General features: G+C 44.3%; 1 protein-coding gene across 6 annotated transcripts; it reads right to left on the bottom strand.

The window, feature by feature from the left end:
- Positions 1-13,917: 13,917 nt before the first annotated feature.
- On the bottom strand, positions 13,918-21,649 carry LOC116964405. 6 transcript variants are annotated; one of them, XM_033004002.2, is made up of 8 exons: positions 21,193-21,511; positions 20,595-20,682; positions 19,676-20,293; positions 18,573-18,710; positions 17,673-18,385; positions 16,072-16,162; positions 15,810-15,956; positions 13,918-15,679 (listed from the first exon to the last, which is right to left on the bottom strand). In XM_033004002.2, exons 4-8 carry the CDS (start codon positions 18,637-18,639, stop codon positions 15,483-15,485), a joined length of 1,215 nt encoding a protein of 404 aa, XP_032859893.1. In that variant the 5' UTR covers positions 18,640-18,710; positions 19,676-20,293; positions 20,595-20,682; positions 21,193-21,511; the 3' UTR covers positions 13,918-15,482. The 6 variants fall into 6 exon arrangements, with proteins under 6 accessions (XP_032859893.1, XP_032859890.2, XP_032859888.2 ...); XM_033003999.2 differs by lacking the exons at positions 19,676-20,293; positions 21,193-21,511 and adding an exon at positions 21,528-21,649; XM_033003997.2 differs by lacking the exons at positions 19,676-20,293; positions 21,193-21,511 and adding an exon at positions 21,528-21,580 and having other exon boundaries at positions 20,595-20,709.
- Between the last annotated feature and the right edge of the window lie 420 nt (positions 21,650-22,069).

Genomic DNA, 22,069 nt, shown 5'->3' with positions numbered 1-22,069 from the left:
CTGACTGTAACTCAATACTGTTTGGGTCAGGCAGTCCATATACTGCAGTAACCTGCCTTCCAAGACCCCTGGCTCCTGCTTGGAGGCCATGAGCCACAGGAGTGCCATTTGGAGAGGGCAGGTAGCAGCAGCATGCGAGGGCGATGCTCCAACACAGACAGGTTTCAAACAACTGACAAGTTTTCCAAGGTTTTTCCAAACCAGAGCTGTGGGGTTTCTGGGAACACCATTCAGTGGGGAAGCCCACTGCTTGAGACCAGAAGTTGAACAAGAGCAGCCAGGAAGAGCAGACCAGATGGTCGGACATGCCAGTGGTGGTGAACTCAAACCACCCAGCTCCCCCAGGTGCAAACAGTTTACAGCAGCACCCACTGTCAGGCAAATACACACAGGTTTAACGCTTCCCTTGCAGTTGGTAGGGTATAACAAACTAGGTGTTACGTAGCTATAGCTACCCCAACTGGCATGAACTTGCGCTTCCTAAATCCAAAAGGGCATCTACCAATAAGTGGCACCCATGGATGCATCACTGCCACTGGACACAGACAAGTGCAAGTGGTGGTTTTGCTTCATCCATCCTCAGACTTACTACAAGAGATCAACTTACTGCATCTGAACACTCTACTACTCGAGTGAGCCAAGGCATTCCCTGATTGGAAAGCAAAATGACTTAGAACACCTTGAGAGTGATTTAAGCTAACGCTCAGATTTCCACACTTGCAGTGGGCTTAAAGAATCCATATGATAGTTCCTGCATCTCTGCTGGGGAGTTTTATTAAAACCTACAGAATCTTTCAACACTTTTTTTATTATTTCCCTCACCGAGTTTCTTCCTGATCACTTCCACTGTTACCCTGCCACTACTCTGGGCTTGCCCTGCTCTCTCCATCCAGGAAGTTCTCTGGACTTAACAGCTTCTTGTCCAAGTTGTCCTTTACAGAGATGGCCTTCAACCTTCTTTGTTCAGCCTAAGGAAGTTCAGTTAGCTACTTCAGACATCCTCCTTCCATCCCTGTTGTCCCATGACTCCTCAAATTCATCTTATTACTCCTCTCCTCCATCCCTGATGAAACTAGTATTGATAGTCCACCAGTCCATAAACTCTGGTCCTATCTGGCTTACTGTCCTGAAATACCTCCCCTTTCATTCTTCCTCAGGCACAGTCTTGTTCACATTCCACATTCATCTGCTTTTTCAGTTTATTACCCAATTCTAATCCCCACAGTCCTCTCCATACTCATATTGCCTTCAATTATTTTCTTTCAGTTCCTGCTGGAAGTCCCAGTGCCAGCAATCACCTTCTCTACTCTTGAATTGCTTCTCATTAGTTATGAGCTAAATCAAGAGAGTCTTTTTATTTCTGCCTATTACCTTTACACTGATTTTATCTTGGCGTCCCTGCAAGGCATCATCTCTTGGGTGTCTACATCACCTTTGTCAACTTGATGTGCCATAGACATACCCTCTATTTTCTTAGGAAGAACTCATGCCATTTCCTTTCTGTCCCAGTCACCTTAGACTCCCTGCACAACCTAAGTGTTAATACTAGCAACACTTGTCTTTGCCTCTGCACACAAGCTTTCATTAAGTCCTGGTCATTCATCTTCCTCATCTGATCTTTGAAGAGCTAAAAGGCGTAGATGAGCATGTATTCTTTCTCCTCTTGCAACCCCATTCTACCCTTTCCTTAAGGCTTTCTGATGTATGGGAAAATTGGCTTCATTTTCAGAAAACAGACTAAGGTTGTGTCTCTCAGGAGCACAATGTACTCCCCAACCTACCTCCCATGCATTCAAAGCCTTTGTAGATGGCCCATGAGCAACCTGTGTGCATATGCTTACTAGTGACCAAATGGCCTTTCGGTGTTTATCTGAAAAGAGAACATGCTATTTTCTTTGTGGAGCTGATCTTGAGGGCTGCCTTCAAATGCTCTGCAAAATAAAGCCCATGGTCCGACCCAAGCTATGAGTATCCTTCTACTGTCAATACTATCCTTCTACTCACCAAAGACCAGGAATCTAAACAAAACTTTATATTACATATTAATACTTTACCATCAGCTCCCAAATTCTGAAAGGTCAGTCCCACCTCATCAGTCTCAAGAAAGCAGTACCTTTGGCCCACTGGAAGAAAGAAGTTGTTACCATGTCTCGGACATTACCTTTAGTCTTTTAACGGTTTCTCAAAGGGTTTAACCCAGCTTGGTTTCACATCTTGCTGTAGGCCTGTGTGCTCTTTCAGAGCACCTCTGTAATGCACCAGCATTTTTCACAAAGCTCTTCAGCTGTCTCAGACCTCAAGACAGATATATGATCAGCAGTAAATCTGTCACTCTAAATGCTGGTATCATTGCTCATTACTGAGACTTGGATAGCTAGCAACCATGCTGGATTCCCTTCTGGTGGCCAGAAGATTTTGAAACCTGGTTTGTCAGAAGTGAGGCAAGATGAAACAAATGGCTCGCTTCATTTATCTGTGAGTTCACCTTATATGCTTGCCAGGAGTCAGGAAACTCTTCCCTTTTGGACAGGACTCCAAAGGCTAAATATCGAGCACACCTGCCATGTCCTGCCTTCATTCAGCCTATGAAATAGTCTACCTTTCAGTCCGAAATAGTATTTTTCAGTCCAAATCTAAGATATAACATATACAAGGTAAATTTTTTTAGTGTGTTTTATGTTTCGTTTTGGCTTTTTTTTGTTTGTTTTGGTTTGTTTTGGTTTGTTTTTATGTTATGTTTTTTGTTGTTGTTTTTTTTATGGTTTGTTTTGTTGTTTTTGTTTGGGTTTTGTTTTTTTTTTTTTTTTAACTAAGGACATGCACGACAACTAGCTGTCCTTTTGGTTTCAGGGATTCAGGGACAAAAGTGTCTAAGAGCCTGTCATGACCCCAACTTCTATGAATGCGCTTATTTCTTTAGAAAGCAATTTTGGCAGAAATTCACACTTAAACTATGTGCTCTGTAACTGCTGCTCTGCTTTAAATCTGATGGTTGGCAATTTTGTTGGCTAATCCACATTTTTGCAGGGAAAGAGATAGTGCCCAGTCATTCCCATCTCACCTTCTCTGTCATTCAGGTTTTACAGACTTTACCATATTCTCTTAATCTGATTTTCCCCAAGAAACATTTGAAATTTAGATTCATGTTTTTTGAAACAAAATTGAATTTGGTGTTTGCTTAGAAGCACAAATATCAACAGCACCGAAGACCAAAATCATGTCTACAAAACAGGCTTGGCATGGACAGCAACAGCTCACTCCACAGCTTGTGCAAAGACTTTGGCGGGTACCAAATGACATAAACCACACGTGTTTCCTAACAACTGCACTGGATCAAAAAAAGATGTCACAGAAGCCACTGGAAAGTCAGATGCAAGAGTGTTCAATCACTATCAACAAGTTGATACTTAAGGCATCCACTTGAAGACTACTGTCTTGAAATCTACTGTCCACATACAATTTGCTGAAATATTCAGTCACCTGCTCAAGTGTGTTTTCAGGCATGATTTGCTTTGGGAAAGATTCCTTCAGAACTAAGGACCTGCCTGAACAGCCTGAAGCAAATGTGTTAATACAGCTTAATGAAGTTCACAGCAGGGTAATTTCAGCTAACATACTCTGGACTGCCATTGTAGAAAGCTCACTGATAAAGAGGAATTCATCAAGATGCAACAGTTCGTCACCTTATGATAATGTAAACATGTGTTCACATACAAAGAAGAAATGACAAAACTCCAGTATTTCCTTCTCAAACCAGTGTCTAAGACATTACCTCTTGTAACTCTTTCCTTCAGGAGGTTTCTCTTTGTATGATTGCCAGTTTACAGGAAAACCTCAACATAGGACATTGAAGATCAACTACTTTAGATTTTTAGATTACCCTGACTAAGTAATAGACATTTTGTTTTAAGGTTAAAGTATACATTTGTTAATCTTTTTGTAATTTGTTTAACCAGGATCAAATGGGATCAAATGTTCTTTCCAGAACATGATTCTGTTTCCAAGACCCTGAACTTAATGGGAAGACTCCTACTCCTTTATTAGTCGGTGGGTTGTACTATTTATGCAGACATACCGGGCATTTTTGCCCGTTTCACAAGAGTCTGCGGAGCCTATGAAACGAGTGAAAAGAATTCTAAAAGGTGACCTGCAAATTGCAGAGCAATCTAAAATCTAGTGATTTAAAATAATTGCTGAGGAAAACACTGAGCTAACTAGCATGAGTGGAGCACCGTTCCAACAGAGCCGCACCACCTGTTCCCACCACCTTCTCAGATCTCTCTAAACCACACTGTGCTGTGCCATAAAGAGAGAGGGGACTCATTGTCCAGCTTGGGCAATCCATCTAAATGGAGACGGTGATGCACAAAATGAGTCAGTCTTTGAGGGTGCCTGTTTCTTTCCCTTGACTACAGACAGAGCCAAGGTTAATTAGCTCAGGGTTTAGACATCTAACTCCTAGGTGCCCAAATTCGGGCACAGGAATTCTCCTCACACATATGTCTCAAGTTGGACAAGTTCAAGGTTTAGGCTCAGCCTCTTAAAAGCATTCGCAGGCATGGCACTGTTGAAGACTTTGTCATCCCCGAGCTGGAAGTTTGCACTCCCAATTCCTCTTTTTCGGTGGCAATGTCATGGCTCATCAGAATGGTGCAGGGTAGGGGTGAGCTAATGGGAGGGAGGTGGTGTATGGTTAATCATACCATTAATTTAACTTATTTTAGGCATTTTATTTTTGCTTCTACCTTCAATGCTCTAAATCACACCTCTCTCCCAGGGCACCTCAGTTAAATGTCTGTGGTTAGATACTGCAAATACCCCTGAGGTCACTTCTGCTCACCTTAAAATGTTGGCAGGGATACAGCTCCAGATCTGGTAACACTTTGAGCTGAGCACACAGAACATAGTGATCAAAAATTGCTCTCGGTTAGATAGATTCCTATGTAGCAGTGGCTGGGACAGCACCACTGTCGAGCAGACGCTTGGAGGACAAACTGATATGCTGAAGCGAGAACCAGTGAGGCAGCACTGGTATCACAGCTAGATGTAAGAATGAAATCATGCTAATTTTGCTTATATTACGAGGTTGTTTGCTTTTTTATAATAATTTTCTTCTGCTAATCTTATCTTGACTGTGCCTTTTGGAGGTTTGTAAAGCCCACCCAAGTGGTGTTTAACAAGCAGAGTCAAAGCAGCACTGAAATGATCCCCAGATTTGACATGGAAGATAGGACACAGATGCTACGACCTTCCTAAGCATAGCTGTGAAAGAGTAAGCAGGTACTGACAATGGTGGCAATGAGCAAGTGGCACAACTTTAGACTAAAGCTCAGCACCAGCTCATCTGCAGGAGATGTGGTACCTACTCTCACCAACACTGCTTAATTCAAACAGCCAGAAAAAACACTGGAAGCTGGCAAGACTCTTCCAATGGACTCTTCTTCATTAGTTTTCCCCAAAATAACATCAAGTCTTTCTACTGTTTCCCAAAGAACAAAATATCTTCTTGAGTTGATATGCCCTCTTTCTCTTTCTTCACCCTGACTCACCCAGCTCTATGAGCAAGTGCTACATGATTAAAAATGCCTCATCACAAAGCAGAACAGTTGATACTGAATGGATAACATGCAATACAATCATCTTATGAATAACCTGAAGGCTGAAATTTATTTGCACAATGTCCTCAAATAAATAAGATCCAGGGGCAGAGCAATTTGAAACTTTGAGTGTGGACAGTTTTTTGAGAGCAAAGGTCCACGGAGGACTGTAAATATCTATCTTTTGCCATTCTAAAATTTCTACTAATTTGTCACCTTATACCCTTCCTTTTATCTCCTTTAACCTGTATCTTACATCCACTACCGAAATGGGAAATCAGTTCAACAAGCCTAAAAATGGGAGTGTGTACAGGATGACAATGTTGTCTCACTTATTCTCTGAACATTATTCTATCAACTCCTGCCAAGTCCACAAAAAAACTCCTACATGCTGTCTAACAAAGCACGAATGATTAAATCCATGTTCTTCTCCTCTTGCTCCTCCTCAGCCTGCATCAATCCTTCTCTTCTAATGCATGGGGTGGAGCCCCCCCCACACATCTACATTGCTGAGTGCCGGCTCACATTACAAACTGCTGGGAAATGCTGGATTCTTACAGAGCTTGTGGATCCCATGAAGGCTATGCCACAATTATCTGTTCAGGCAACTAGAAATTAAACCTTGCAAGTAAAAAAATTCTAATCTTCTAGACTACAAATATAGCTGTTACTTAACTGTCACCAGCTGCGGAAGTAAGGGAAGTGATTCAAGAAGAAGGAAATTCTGTACCTGTAAATAAATGCTTGTTACTGGCAATAGGCTTGAAACCTATTGAACCTCTGATCATCTTGCTGGAATGGCCTAGCCTTGTTTACGAGCAAGGAAAAGCAAGGCAGAATTGTGTGCTCATATTAAAAGAGAAACTTAGAAGTTCACCATATTTCATGTGCTGCTTGGAATATACCCGATTAAAAGCCAAGGCTGGAGCACAAATATAGAACTTCCCGATATCTGCCTAATTTACTTCTCTGGTACTACAGTGTGTGCTAGAGAGTTAAGAGATTGGGAAATACCTAGATGTAATACAGAGATGGAGAACCTGGATGGAAACAGAGATTTCAAAAGAAACAGTGTTTTGTTTTTTTCCTGCACAAATGCTCAAATTTTACTGTGTCAGAGGATATCCAAGTATATATAGAGAGATACTAAAAATCTGACTAGATGCAGTCCCAGTCCTGGTCAATCTGCTCGAGCTGACCATGCTTTGAGGAGAGGGGCTGGACTAGCTGATCTCCAGACATCCCTTCCAACCTCATCCACTATGTGGTTCTACAAGGGACTGTATAGATCAGGGGCACCCTGAAACACAAACGTGGCAGACATTATCTTTTCTGAGAACAAATAATATAACTGGGGGAAAACAAACAAACAAACAAACAAAACAAAACAAAACACAAAACCAGAGAAGCTTTCAGGCACATAAGCTCCACAGGTACAGTGACAGATATCCTCTCTGCCTACAAACCTCCATGCTTGAAAAATGACAGCTGCAGCACATGATGGCAGCAGGATGGCAGGTCTTCAGAGGATTACAGAAACACGCCCTAACAGTATTTTCTTAGGTAATGTCATTTAAGGTGTCTATTACCTCAGCATGAGATCCACAAAGACTTTATTCATAAGGTTGCATTAGCTGTCTCCTTAGTTTTCAGGGCCTGTGATGGCCTGCAGTAGCAGACCATTGAATCCAATGATGAACTGATGGAGTAGAACCTCTTGCAGCATGATTGAAACCACCCAAAATCCACCGCAAATGCACTGCAGAAAGCTTGCCACTCTTGCCAGATCTGGAGAAGCGAGGAGGCCCAGTGCTACACCACAGAGTCAGCCTTGTGTGGATGAATAATAACTATTTTTCCTTGCAGCTCTGTCTATTTGTGCCATGCTCCCATGAATCACGGCTGTATTAGCACTGAAATGTCATCCCACGAATTTCCATGGGTACAACTCAAAAATATTCAGGTTGAGGACAGCACTGGAGCTTACTGACTATGGGAATCACTTCCAGCAGCAGCACTGGTTTTGCTGAACCTCCTGACCCATGTCAAACATGGGATACACAAATACAGGTCCAGAGTCAGGCAAGTTACCACGAGTTTACCCAGTGGTTATCTCACACAGTCAGTGACGACAGACATCTCCACATGCTCCTTCTGAGCTCAAATTCTTCCTGTTACAGGGCACACCCCAGTACTCAGTCAAGCACCTTTGCAAATGACTCTCAGCTCACCATCAGCTGTGGCATTGCACTGGCTTTTCCCCCACTGCATGGCTTGAAGCTGGCACTGTGTGTTTCCTAAATCCATGGCTATGTTAAAGACTTCCAACTTCTGCCTTGTCCTAACAGGCACATGTGCTCTACCACCTGTGGTACGTACCACAGACTGGCTGGAAATCTATTTTTCCAGTGTGTAGGAGGCACATGCCTCTCTGCCATCTGCCACCATTTATTTTGCATTGCTTCTGAAAATAACCCTGCTCTGATTAAGTTTAATGAAGCAGGAAACCCTCAGAGTACATTTTTCCCAAATAATCTGCTTCCTGCTCTGTCACACCTACTGCCTTTACCCTTCTTACCCTCCTGCACCTCTGAATTCATTCATTTGTTCCAGTTTTGACTGTAACAAGTGGACTTCTCAGTTTCTATGAGAACAGGGTGTTATTGGGTAATGAGGGGAAACCCAGAAATTATTTTTAAACCATTTAATAATTTAATGTGTATTGTAGACATTACAATAAATATATATATATATATTTATAAATACAAAGAGAAATTCATAAGAAAATATGGATTCTACTCTACTAGGCAAGGGCTTAGACAAGTGCAATTAATGACAGAAAATGTCCTACCTCCTTCTAAACATCTGTTTGCAAGACAAAGCAGCTTCCTCTGGTGGAAAATGGGATAATTGAAGGTGTCTACACTGATAGCTGACCAACTATGGCCAAAGTCCATTTAATAAGTCAAATGCCCCCCGAGAAATCTGCAACTAGGATTGCCTCTTGCCAATACTATTACATTATTCTGAATTTCCACAGATATTGCTTCTGAATGTCTTTGCCTGGGGCTCCAGCTTGGTGGTATTTTCTCTTTCTCCATCCATAACAGGTTTTAGGTCGCTCCTCTCTGCACAGTAGTGCCAGCAGAGCTGCAGGCTTTTTTTCAAAACTGGGCAGGGAAAGCAAGCAGAGATCCTGGACATGGCTGGTTGAGAAGACTGGCACACTTACTGAAGAAGCTTCTGCTGCAAGCAATCCTCCCCCTGCTAGCCAATGCTGAGGATTTAATTTTCCAGAGATCCTAATTTGGCACGTCCCAACAACCTACATTCGCTCTCAGAGACAAATTCTCGGTAGAAGGAAGAGAATGATACCCCCTCCCCGAACAAAAGCATCCGTGTCCTTCCCTGACCTGAGAGAGATCTGGAAGCTTTCGTACATACCCACACTTTTTCATGCCCGTGGATGGCACCTAAATCACGTTCTGAGCTGACTGCATCTCTGTCGTGCCGTGCACCCAGGTAATCATGCTCAAACACAGCTCCTGAAACTATCCCAACATTTAGCCTTTACCTGAGCAATAAACAAACATTGCCCCTCCCAGCAATTTCGGCACTAATACTATTCCATGCAAAGTTGAAGTTTTCCATTTCGCTTCAGTGGCTGGACAATTTATTGACAAGTGCTTTTTTAGGTGTGTTTAGATGGTGACTTCTTTCTTACTGTTCTCAAAACACAAAATGAGGAAAACCAAAATATTATTTCTGCTACTTTGCTTCTGCATGATTACTGTTCATTTCATATACCAAAGGAGCTTATATTAAAGTTTTCAGCTGTCCAAAGGAGGATCATGTGCTGCATCAAATCTGTGAAAAAGTGTACTCCCTTTTTCTAAGCAAGTGAATGTTCCCTGAATCTAACTAGAATTATATTAAACTGTAAGAAAATAGTGATCACAGCACCTTTTCTTCCCAATCCGTATTCTGCAAACATAGTCATCTTGAACCATAGTAGAAAAATAAGTTAACACTGTTTTTTTGCAGCGTGATCCATTTCCACAGTGAAAAATTATTGCTATTTTTTGATCTGTAGTAGAACTAATAAAATAGCACCTTCTTCAGCAAATGAAATGTCAGTAAGTAAATACCCACTTGAATAACTCATTCTGCCCATGTACTCTGCACAACATTCTCACATTTTGTATATTTGCCCCTCTGCCTTCAACTGGATGTACTGACTCCCACAGATAGCTCAGGCAGCTCCTGAAGACTTAAGAAGTCATAATGTCCTGGCTCACTGAAAAGGCTGTTTACAGCAGTGCCTTCATCACTAAGAAATCTGTCTCTTGATTCTTCAGCAAGGTGCAGTTATTGACATCAAGGTCTGGCTCTCCCCTCTAAGGTGAAGGCTTTGTACTGGAGCTCCCACCTGGCCCTAGAATGTGCTCAGTGACAGAGTGGGGCTCTGGCACTGCAAGATAATGTGTCTCAAGAATGAAGAATATAAACAGCTGCTAGCATAAAGTAACACAGCCTCACATAGCTGCCATGAAACTCTGTCATCTCAAGGGCAAAATCTGATGTATTGCAATGAGGATAATGATAAAAATATAAAGTCATGCATCTTGTTCCATCCCCTAAAAAAGAGCCTTGGCCAAGGCAAAGAGAATTTTGCAGGTTGCCAATAGCGACTTTCACGTTTACAGAGTACACTATGCATGATCATTGTGCACAGCAGCAAAATTACATAAGTATTTCCCATAGCTTGATACTGTGCATTTACCACCAGCTAAGTGTTTGCTGAGCTCCTGTGCCCTACTGGGCCACATCCTTACCTGGACAAACTGGCAAAACACTACTGTATGTGAGGAAAGTAGGAGATTTATAACAGCAGAAGAGCTGCACAATAAGTTCTTGAAGTAAGAAATGATACGTATTCCTATTAATATAGAAAGGAATAATTTACATAGATACACACACATGCATAGATGCTAATGTTGACATCTTACACATGTAACATACATACTACTTATGTCACATAGAGCTGTCTCTCAATGACTGCTTAATGTTGAAATACACAATGCAAAAACAGGAATGTATTTTACTTCAAAATAGTGAGACTTCCCCCCCACTTCTTCCCCATTCACGTTCATGGACTATGTGTTTCAACAGGGTTCACTACCTCAGCCAGGAGCTCTAAATCTGGTTGAATCCAAAAGTCTTTATAAGCCTCATACCTGAACTCTTGTGTGGCTTGACAGATACTGAGAGCGTGCTACCTCCTTTCCTGAATGCTCCTTAGTTTCAGACATAACATCAGCACTTCTGTGGTGGTGGTGGTGGGACTTCTGATCATGGTGGCCATCTCTTTTCCTGGCTTCTGTGTCAAACAGGACATGGGTTAGCCTGTCCAGATAGTTCTCCAGCTCCTCCTGGGTATGCTCCAGTTGTTTGCCGACATTACTGGGGAAAAAGGAAGAGGACGGCGGGGGCATTTTGCTTTCCCTCTCCTTCTTAGCCTCTTCCACATGCGGGTTATGCCTCATTAGAAGCAGGACCACGATAAGCAAGATCAGGCAGAGATACACAACCCAGACTTCTTCCATCTCGGTGGTGAGATACGAAGGAGCTAGTAGTGCCTGTTGATGTATTCAAAGGGAAGAAGACAGATGGGCCAAATACAGTAGGTGCTCAGTGCTTCTCAGCTGTCAGCATCCACAGGAAGGACTGTTGCCAGTAATCAAAGCACTGTGGTAGCTGACGTAAAATTTCAATTTTCTAAAGCAGTGTGCCTTACAAACCTTCCTGCAGTTCTAAATATGAAAGCAGCACAAACAGTGAGCACCAAGAAAATTTAAGCAAAGAAAATACAACAGCTTTGTCCTTGGAGTAAAATAACTTCAGCAGAAAGATACAAAATCATCTGTCACAGCTCCATATGATCTTAAAATAGCAGTATCTCTCCTCTTTTTTTGTTAAGGAATTTCAGGTTCAATGCTTATTGCTCTTCAAATAACTTTCCTTCTCTTAAGTGTTCGAACTGTTGTCTTGCTTGAAGTGTTAAGCTTGTCTTCTTTCTAATTCAAAGAAAAGATAAGTTAGGATTGGGGTTTTTCTCCCCCAAAGGAAGGTAATAGAATATTTTTTCCTTTAGGTGTCACTAGATGTTGAGTCCGTCATCTACCCTCGGCACTCTTAAAAGTTTAAGTAGCAGAAGGGAATATTAGTCACCCAAGTTACAGATTCAGCAGGACCAAATTGCTGGCCTCCTCCTGTCTTTGCTGGTCTTGGGAGAGGGAGTCCTCGCAGAAGCGGCTGCTGGGACTCAGGAGCTGATTTCAGCCGAACTTTGCAGGGATCCCTCGGAGATCCTTTGTGGGCTGTTCCTCAGGGACACTGCCCCCCCTCAGTGACTCAAAGCAGAAGATGGGCAGCCCAGGGAGCAATAAATGCATTTCCACTGGCCAAGCCCAAGGGAAGGGGGTTGGAAGAACTTACCAATTAGTGAGCACCATCTAGGTTAAGAGCCAAAACGCAAGCAGGGACAAGCAGCCACCGGGACAGGGCCGGTCTGCGAGAGGGAAGGCTGGCCATCGCCTTGTCATCGCAGAGGCAGGGTCTGTCTGGGATGGGATTGCATTTCCTAACCTTTGCCAGGGGGATCTTTTTACAGAGGAGTGTGCCAAGCCTAAAAGGAGCAGAGATCACACCCAGATTTCTGCTGCCTCTGCGTGGAAACATTCTTGGGATCACCCTACCACAGAAACAACTCTAAAATTCTCCACTTTGCTCCCAAAAGTGAGACCTTTCCTCTGCTTTGCTACAGTGAAAGGTCTGACAAAAGTTGTAGTGCTCCTTTATCCTGTTACTCACCTTAGAAAGCCGAGCCTCAGCTTTTACTTTTTCAAGACCAACGCTGTTAAGCAAGTTTTGCTCTGGAGGCACCGTTGTACTTCACACTCCCTTTTTGCCTGGTCTTTAACTCATTCCTGAGGTCACAACCATGCTGGAAGATCTTGTAAGCAAGCAGTTTGCTGCCTACAAGCCCGGGCCCAGCACTGCTGCACTACATTTAGGTGGGCAGTCACCAAAGAGATACAGGACTGCAAAGCCAGTCACTCCTCTCACTGATCTCAAATGCACAGCACAAAGCTGAGGAGAGGATGCAAAAAGAGACAGGCAGGTCAGAACTGAGCTCAGTTTTCTACCAAAACTGAGCCACATTTCCTTAATGCAAGAATACCGGGACAGAGAACTCCAAGCAGATGAGAACATCTTCTTTCTCCCTCCTTGCTGAACATCATTAATGCCTTCAGGCACGGGCCATACCTCTCTGTATTACAGGAACTAGTAGAGCAAAGCCCTGACCCAAACCTGACGCTGCTGTAATAAGAGACATCACTGAAACCCTTAACAGCACTGAAATCCTGAAAAAAAAAAAAAAAAAAAAAAAAAAAAAAAGAAATGCTAAAAGGAGAAAACATGATTTTTTTAAAAAATGTCATTAAGGCTGCATTGTGAGTCCTGCAAAGGGCAATGGACTGATGGAGCTGCGACAGAATTTCTTAACTTGTAACAAGGTTGCTTGTTTCCGTTTGAACAAATGATATTGCAACAGAGATTCTTCAAACATCGGAAAGCTTAAGAGTGAAGTAGAGTGCTGTAATTTCAGATGCAAAATACTAGAGAGTTGCCTCTTCAAGACACAATCGTTAATAAAATAACTTGAGCACGTCTGCCAAAAATACAGGAGGCATCACCTTGACTGTGGAAGACAGGAAGCGGACACGGAAAGGCAAAATGCCCCGTGCAGGATCACCCAGCCGACTCGTGGAACTGACCCAGCCAGCTCTGGCCTTGCACTCAACTCCACAGGTCGAGCATGACACTCAGGGCTATAAAGTGTCACGTCGATGAACATTTGCTCTCAGTCCTCTAACAATGAAGCACTGTGAAAGGAATATGGGCTGTCTTTGCAGGTCAGCATTATGTACGGACCTCTGAAAAACCACAGGAGCTGTTCACATATTAGAATATGTTTTTCTCTGACCACTCTGGAGATAAACTCTATGGATTAGGTTGCCCCAAATGTCCACCTCACTGGTATCTTTATTCTAATTGTGAATGCCGAACAAATAGTGTAAGCATGGGGCTTGTAAGAATGCTTCTCAGAGTAGTCCTGCAGCCTTCATCAGCACAGGATTTTATAATGTTTTAGCAACTCTAGCTTTACCTGAAACAAGACAAGGAAAAAAAATCACTATTTCCCAGATATGTGCTGCATAACCAGCTAGGAAAGAAAACAGCAGTAGTTCTAAGGTCACATACAAGATGCTCTTTAATCTTGGTAAATGGCATGAAAACACTAAAAGTTTGACAACTACACAGCTTTTGTATGTTTCATATAATATCCCAGAAATCCAAGAAGTATTGCATGTTGTTCCATTCAGTCAAAGTAACAGCAGTGCTCCTTGGCAAGTAAAATAATAATCTACTAACCTACTGATTTCCAGTTTTAACCTATTGATTTCCAAGACACTTACATGTATTTCTCCTCATCAGGTATGTCACCCAGGTTTAGTTTCTCCTTATGGCTAGACAAGCATTCTTTGAAATATTTAAAAAAAAATATCCTCACAGATGCAACTGACTGCATCAGAGCTTAGTAATAATTTTTTTTTTTTTTTTTTGTAGTGGACACCGTTTTTTTTGAAGTCTTTCCCAGCAAATGTTTTCCATCATCTCTCAGCTCCTCTCAGTACATCCTGGAATCTGCCTACACTCCCATTTCTCACTTTTCATAGAGGATGACTTGACTATAAAAAGGAAGGAAAGCACTGCACCCTAGGGACACCTGATACCATGTTTCCTTTTAAAGGACTTCTGTTCCTTCAGCTTTTTTAGGCTTAGTGGGGAAGATTTTCTATATGAACATAGAAAATTGGTTCAGTGGCTGAAGCAGTATCGAAACACTGGAGACACACATTCAGGAAGCATTCAATACAAATCAAATGCAAGAGTCTTTGGGCTCTCACACTTCATTTCACTGCCACCCAGGGTTTGGCATGCAGCTGATTTATCCTCTGAGTTACTGATGGCTATAACTCGGCTACTTACAAAGTAAACTTCTTTTTTTAAGAACTGATTGTACATCCTTCCTGGCTGGCCAGAACTTGGCTTCAGCAACAAAAATTTTTCCCTGTCTGGAAACAGCTGTCCCTACATACCTAGGTTAGATGAAATCAACATTCTTAATCTATACCTGTCAGTTAAATGATGAGCAAGGATGGCTCTCACTCATCTTCCTCCAAGATCCTGAACTCATACTCTCTAGATGGCAGTGATGACACACTGCCCAGTGCTTTCTGAATACCGGAAGATGCATTCACACAGACTCACGTGGAGCAGAAGCATCCAACTACCCAGTGTGCTTACGCTTCTGGATCTCCACAGAAGCTGGATCTTCATTACAAACCATTCCCTTCCATATGCACGCTGCCTCACCTGCTATAAAAGGTCTCCTCTATTTAAAAGCAGTAGAGAATGGGAAAATCTCCCAGTATAAAAGACAGATTCTTAGGTTAATGTCAATTCTATAGGAAGAAAAACAGATCCTTCCAGACTGTGCTGATCTTTTGCAAAGGTGCCTTTCTACAGTGTGAGGAGAGAGGAGTACTACATAGGCCGAGTCTTGGGGTCATATGTGTGGTAGGTAGATCTGTTTTAAACCTCTAAATAAGGCATTCTGAAAGAGGATCCTTTCTTTAGAAAATACACAGGGATTCTTGCGTAACACTTTTTGCTGCACAGCATCTTACCACCATTCTTAGGTTTATAGGAGATTTGGCACAGTTTTTAGCCACAGTTTTATTTTAAAAGACTTTCCTACAAGAAATTAAAGAAAAACTCTTCTTGGGAAGTTGTGAATTTGAATAAGCCTGTGTTAAGTGTGCTGGGTGACTCTGAAGGGGATCCTGCTGAACCTTGGCTTTTCCTGCAAGCTGCTGAGCGCTTCCGGAAGAACTGGCAGTTCTTGTTGAGGATGTTCCCCTTCACTTCCACGATCCTGGCAGATTTCACAGCTTAAAGAGGGCAGAAAAATGTAATAAGAGATGTTCAGTCATCTCATATAATGAGATGCCACTCTGCAAAGCAATATGGAGGACAGGGGCAAAGCCTTTTCTCCTCTTCCCCCACCACGCAAAGCTCTACCTGCTTCCATGAGCTTCAGCTCTTTGCACCACTCCTCCTCCATCTTCTTCCTGTAGTCCCCAAACATGGCCCGCATAAGCTGACGCTTCTTCACCAGTGGAGCCTTGTCATTGCGCAATGTTCTGATTGCACGGAGAGCCTCCTCAACTGAAGCAGTGCAACGGAGAAACAACACACAGTTTAAGACTCCTCACTGGCTCTGCCCCCGTGTGCCTGCCAGCCCTTCCAACAGGGGAGATCTCTCATTCACTTGAATGCTTACCCTGCTTTGGAGTGGATTTCTGTGTCTTCAGGCCAAGTTCCAGCTGTTCCACACACCAGTCCACCTCTTTCCACAGCTGGTCATCTGACTGCTATGCAACAGGGAGCAGAGTGAGCATGAGGAAACAAGTAATCCAAAAATTAGAGCAGCAGTTGCTACACAGGAAAACCTAGGTATCTGCATAAAGTCAGGACTAATCCAAATTTCATGTTCTGGTGATTACTTTATAGACTTTGTGACATTCTCCCTACAGTGTTTTTCATTAGATAAATCTAAAGCACTGGACAAATATTCAGTTGCAACTCACTGCCTCTATCTGATGGATTTAATATCTGGCTGCCACTCAGATTATGCTGTTTTCTGGAAAGCTGTCCAGACCCTCTCCTCTGAAAGAAGCCATCAAATCAACTTACAGATGGGAGGAATAAGCATTAACAACAAAAAAACCTCTACCCCCAAACTTGTCCAGAATCAAAAAGCAAACAATGGACAAAATCAGAAGCCGAGTCTTGGGTGTCTCAGCTCCTGTGGGCTTGCTCAACCCAGAAACGTATGAGGAGAAGGATGCTGAAGCTCTTGAAGATGGAAAAAGCCAAGTCTCCTCGAGCAAAGCCAGCTGGCTAACTGAGCAGTGGAAGGGAGAGGGAAACAGGGCTGCGCCCTAGGGCTGAAACAATTCTTACCATGTAAACACAACAGCCCTCTTGCTGTCTCCTTTGTTTCCTTACAACAGACTCCTTCCAAAGGACTGGAAGGGCTTTACATCACCTTCAAATCTTTCTACCTTTCTGGTACTCAGCAGTGTTTATCGGAAGGGCTGTTGGTGAAGCAGCACTTTGCATGGAATGCTTCAAGAGACAGGTGAACACTCAGTGGGACTTCTGGGTAGAATATTAAAGAAAGCAAATTTGTTCTCATTTTGTATTTCAGTACCGTTCAGCTGCCACTGTTTGTTACTAATAACTACACCAGTGCTGAAAGGAAAAATGAAATGAAGACCTGGACCTTTGCAGAACATTAGAAAGCCCCAGGGTGTGCCTGAAAGGTGTGTTTACACATAACGTGCAACTTCAGTTGATTTCTGGGTCACGCTTTACAGCGGGAGCCTTCTCAGAAGCACCCTTAAAGCTCTGCACCAGACCCTGCCACAGCCTTGGCTATCACAGATAGCAGCTCTGCACCTCAGCTTTGCTATTTGCATGATGTGAGCAACTCATCCTACCCGGTAACATGCAAATCAGGGATACAGTGCCTTGTTAAGCACACACAGATACCAGGCTGGCACTGACTGAGGAGTGTTACCTCCATTTTAAAATTTTTTTTTAAGAAAACGTGGCACCCAGCTTCCCAGGATTAATCATCACAAGTCTAAACATGAAATGTTTCAGCACAAGCCTGAAGCAGACAACGAGGGGCCATTAACTGCCTTTCCACTAGTTAGGTTCCTCGAAAGAAAAGAGCTGCTGTAAGAAATAAGCAGCAGTCTTTGCCTTTCAGCTTTCATCTCAAGCCAGTATACGAACTGTTAAACTATGCAAAGAGATAGTTTCTCTTCTGCTCAAAGGTTTATAAGTTATGGGATCCCATCAATATTTAAATACCTGAGAGGTTTCATCCTGGGGGGAAGTATCTTTATTTTGACATCTGTTAGCTTCTGCCTTTGCCTTCCTGTTGATCTCAGTTTCTCCTATCTCCTTTTTACTGACAGATGTTTTTTGTTTCTTCTTCTTTTTCTTCTTCTGTGCAGCTCCATCTGTTGTTGATACCTCTGCCACTGTCTTATCTCCAGGAACAGTCTCTGGTTGGGGGATCTTTAACATGACATGGCTTCTATCCTCTTTGGGTGCACTACCTGTAGTTTGAGTCAACTGAGGCTTCTGCAAGGCTGAAATCTGTGGCATGCCTGCTGATTCAGTAGGCAGTGAATTACTCAGCACTTTATGATCTGCTGTATGCTCTGTATGTTGGCTTGCTGGAACTACCTGAGCCTGAGGACAGTCTTCAGGTGGGATGGCAAAGTTGAAAGCAAACTTGGGTTCCTGTCCAGAGGCTCCATTCCAGTTCTCCCGCTCAGTGGCTTTTACACTGGTTTGTATCAGCTCAGTACCACTGACACCAGGGGCTGCTTCCAAAGCTGTGCCAGTTGCTTCTGGGTCAGTCTCAGAAAGTGTAAAATCAAATTGGAAGCTGTTGTCAGATGACATGAACCACTCTGGCTTTGCCTCAGAGATTTGGTCAGATTGCTTCCCATACACCACATCATCTGCAGCCTGCCCATTGCTTTGCTGCACTTTCACATCACCAGGCTTCACGTCTAGAAAAGATAAAGAATAATGTTTCTATCAATATGCCAGTGTCCTACTATGGGGATGCCATTGCTTCTGCAACTCCCCCTGCAGGGCACTGCCACAGAGAGGCAATCCAGTCAAAAGCTGCAGCCTAAGAAATCTACAGAAAAGAACCAACTATCACCATCCCCTGAAGGAACAGTTCAAGCTCACCTGCTTTCTCCGTGCTTTTTTGATCCTCAGCCATCTTGAGACGGTAATCCCCAAACACATGGTTCATCACTTGTCGCTTCTTCACAAAAGGAGTCTCAGAGGAGCACAGGACCTTGAGAATGTGCTGTGTCTCCTCTGCTGCACTCAAGAAAAAGACCAAGAGAGACACGAAACAGGTTATGGTGGGCCTCACAAACCAGATTGTGGGATGCTGATGACTGGGTCTCCCCTGAATGTGTTCTGTGTTTGTACTGCTTCTGACTAATCCATGACCGGTACGTGCTCGAAAGGAAACACCAAGTGCTTCTAGAAGCTGGAACGCCATGAAATGTTCTTAAAGGAAGACAACCAATAGACCTTAACTGCTCATTATATATGGTAAGAATCTTACACTGCAGGAAGTCCACCCAGGGGTTAACAACCCTTCCCCCAAGGCATCTGACCAATCCAAGAGCCTAGCTCAGTATTCTCTGGAAAACTGGAAAAAAGTCTGAGTGAGTAGCGAGCACACCCTGAAAAGCAGAACTATTGCTTGACTCTCATACAAACTGGCCTGACCACAACAGCAATAGCAATTCTTCGTGTCAGAGCAAGTTCTCTAAAAAGCACCGTTGTTCTTCTCTGACAGCGGTCCCCAAGACCTCAGTTTGGGAGCTCCAGATGTGCGCAGTCTTCTAGTGTTTGTCTCACACATTTCAAGCCACAAAAAAGCTTGATGTACTAGACTAGTGTTTTGGAATGGGCATACCCCCATCTCTCCTGGCTGCAGCGCATCTCTCTGGGACTTTTCAAATGAGGTGTATCTTGCAGATCCAACACACGGTCCTGTGCTAGGAATAGAGTAACTGCGCACAAGCATGAGGCAGAGATGCTGCACTGGAGCTGTAGCCACTCACAAAAGTTGGATGTACCTTTATAGCACCTGGGTATCAGGGTCCTGCGCACACATCCCCCCCTTCTTCAAGGAGTTTAGCTGGCTGCACTCAAGGCCTGTTCACTAGTAAGGGCTGTTACAAAGAAAGAGCTAGAAAAAGGTTCAGGGGGACCCCTCCCCTCCCTCACTTGGGAGTTATTTCATGCATAGCACTGCTGCAGCCAGGTACCTCATTGATCCAGACCTTGAATTGCTGGTTAGAGCTTGGATCTGGCTCATCACTGCAGACTTCTCTGGTGATCTGGATTCCAGGCAGAGTCTGGTTACCATCAGCAGTACCGTTTGGCTCTCCTGGGTCAGGTACTGTGCAACAGGCCATTTTCTGGCCAAGCCATTGATTGCCTCTGCTGGCCTTGTCACTGTGCTCAGCTCCTGCCTCCCCTCCAGGAATACCCTTCCTCTGCTGCTGCTGGACACTAGGCACTGAGCACAACATAGAGGTGTAACAAAATGGTCTGATGCTTAAGCATGGTGTGTGGGCACGTATTAATCACTGCTACATGCTCAGGTGCACCAGCAAAAACTCATTTAGGCATCTTACAAAGGGCAGCCACACCCTTCCTCTGAATGTTAGGTACTAGCCGTCAGTAGGAGCAGGACATACGTCTTCATATATTTACAAATTGGACTGACTAGACCAAGATATGATCTTCTGAGAAGTATTTTTATAGGATTTTATCTTTGATGTAATTTCTTCTTGGAACATGAACAATGAGGAACAAGCTTCACAAAAATAAACCTACTGGCATTTAAGGGTGAGATGCACTGACACAGTATTTCCTTAAGCCTGGAAAACAAAAGCAGAGCTGTAGCAGAACCAAACAACGATCCATAAGATAGGAAAATGAGAACATGAGAAAGAATATAGAAAACTGGGAGAATGAACATCACAGGAATGAAAGCTAAAGCTGCTTCCAGTCAGATAGTTCTTAAAAGTTCAATGTTTTATGGTGTTTTGTATTTAGAATAAATCCCATATAACACAAGAATAGGAATCAGATGAGAGAGAAGAAACAGAAAAACGTCCAGGTCTGCTAATCATAACTGAGGTTGGAATATGGCTTCAGACTATGAATGAGGCAACATACCTTGTTTTGGGGTTGGTTTGAAGCGAAGATCTGCCTCCAGCTGCGAAATGCAAAACTCCAGCTCATCTTGGAACGTGTCTTGGGGAGCCTTGGACATGGGAGGGGCAAAGGCACACTGTTTAAAAGAAGCACAAATCTCTCACCGGCAACATTTATTCCAAAACTGAGTTTTCTGAAGGCCTCTCTCCTCTTAGGTGAGATCAGACTAGCAGGTCATAAACCTCTTTTCTGGCTTTATGCTTGAGGTGTGCTGTGTAGCAGCTCTGTTTACACTATAACACAGCACAGAGTGGGACACACACCCTGCAGTATTACCTATTTGGAGGGCACCAAATGAGTGCTCTTCATGACAAAAATTAGAGCAAATAAACTCTTAGTAGCAGTAAACCACCCGGTCATGACAAGCCAGGACTTCCCACAGATTGTTTTTTTTTCCTCCCTTTTTTCTCCTCCTCCGTTTTTAAAGGCCCCAAAAGGAAGATTTCTCATTTTTCCTGAAGCCTGTTCTGTGGTGTAATATGTCTCCACAGCAGGAAATTTCCCTCCAGCACAACTCTGGCAATACACAGAATTTATTTTTACACTAAACCTTGACTACCTTTGCTGTATTTTACCCTGCCTGCCTCCTGCTAAGCAGGCGGAAAGTCAGGCTTAGAAGTCCACCTGTGAATAAGACAGTACAGCACGTTAGGAAAAAAAAAAAAAAAAAAAAAAATTCCACAGCAGAACAAGGAAGTGACCAGGAACAGGGAAAGGGAAGGCAGGCACAAGCGCCAGGGAAGTCCTTTACAGAAAACCTCCCGAGAGCGGGGGCTCCGCGGCGGGCTGGGGCGGCGCCTGGGCCTGGGGCCGGTGTCTCGGCCAAGGGCGGCAGGAGGAGAGGACGCCCCGGAGCCGAAGCGAGAGGGCGCGAGGGGGGCGCGGGCAGCTCACCGGCTCCATGCTGGGCGGCCTCCCCAGCGCGCAGGCTCCGCCCGCCCCGCGGCGCGGCGCGGCGGAAGGAAGGGCCCGGCCGCCCTGCGCCGCCCGAGCGCCTCCGTTCCGCCCGGGGGGTGGGGCACCGCGTGGCCTGCGCCCGCCGGGGAGGCGCTCCGCCGCCGGCTCGTCAGGGGCCGCCGCCGAGGGCCGGGGTGCCGGGCACAGAACCTTCCCGCGGAGGCGGGAGGGCCAGCGCTTGGGGGTGCCTGGGCAGGACGGCGGAGCCCGGCTCCCCCCGCCGCGCTGCGTTTGCCTCCCGCCCCGCAGGGAGCCCCGCCGGGCCGCCCAGCCGTGGCCTCCCCCCACGCGGGGCAGAACTCCGTGGCGCCGGCGGGAACGCCCGCGACAGCCGGGGCCCCGGCCAGAGGCCGAGGCCTCGGCCCGCCGGCAACCCCGGCTCGCCCCCCAACCCCGCGGGTGGGGAGCGGCGTGTTGGCAGTAGACACACAGACACAGGCATTGTCTAATTCCATCTCTATTTTAGATTTTCTTTCGAT

Source organism: Tyto alba, unplaced genomic scaffold (assembly GCF_018691265.1).
Source record: "Tyto alba isolate M040663 unplaced genomic scaffold, T.alba_DEE_v4.0 Super-Scaffold_28, whole genome shotgun sequence".
NCBI classification, from domain to species: Eukaryota; Metazoa; Chordata; class Aves; order Strigiformes; family Tytonidae; genus Tyto; species Tyto alba.
The sequence above is the reverse complement of the archived record's forward strand: the minus strand, read 5'-3'. Positions and strand labels throughout refer to the sequence as shown.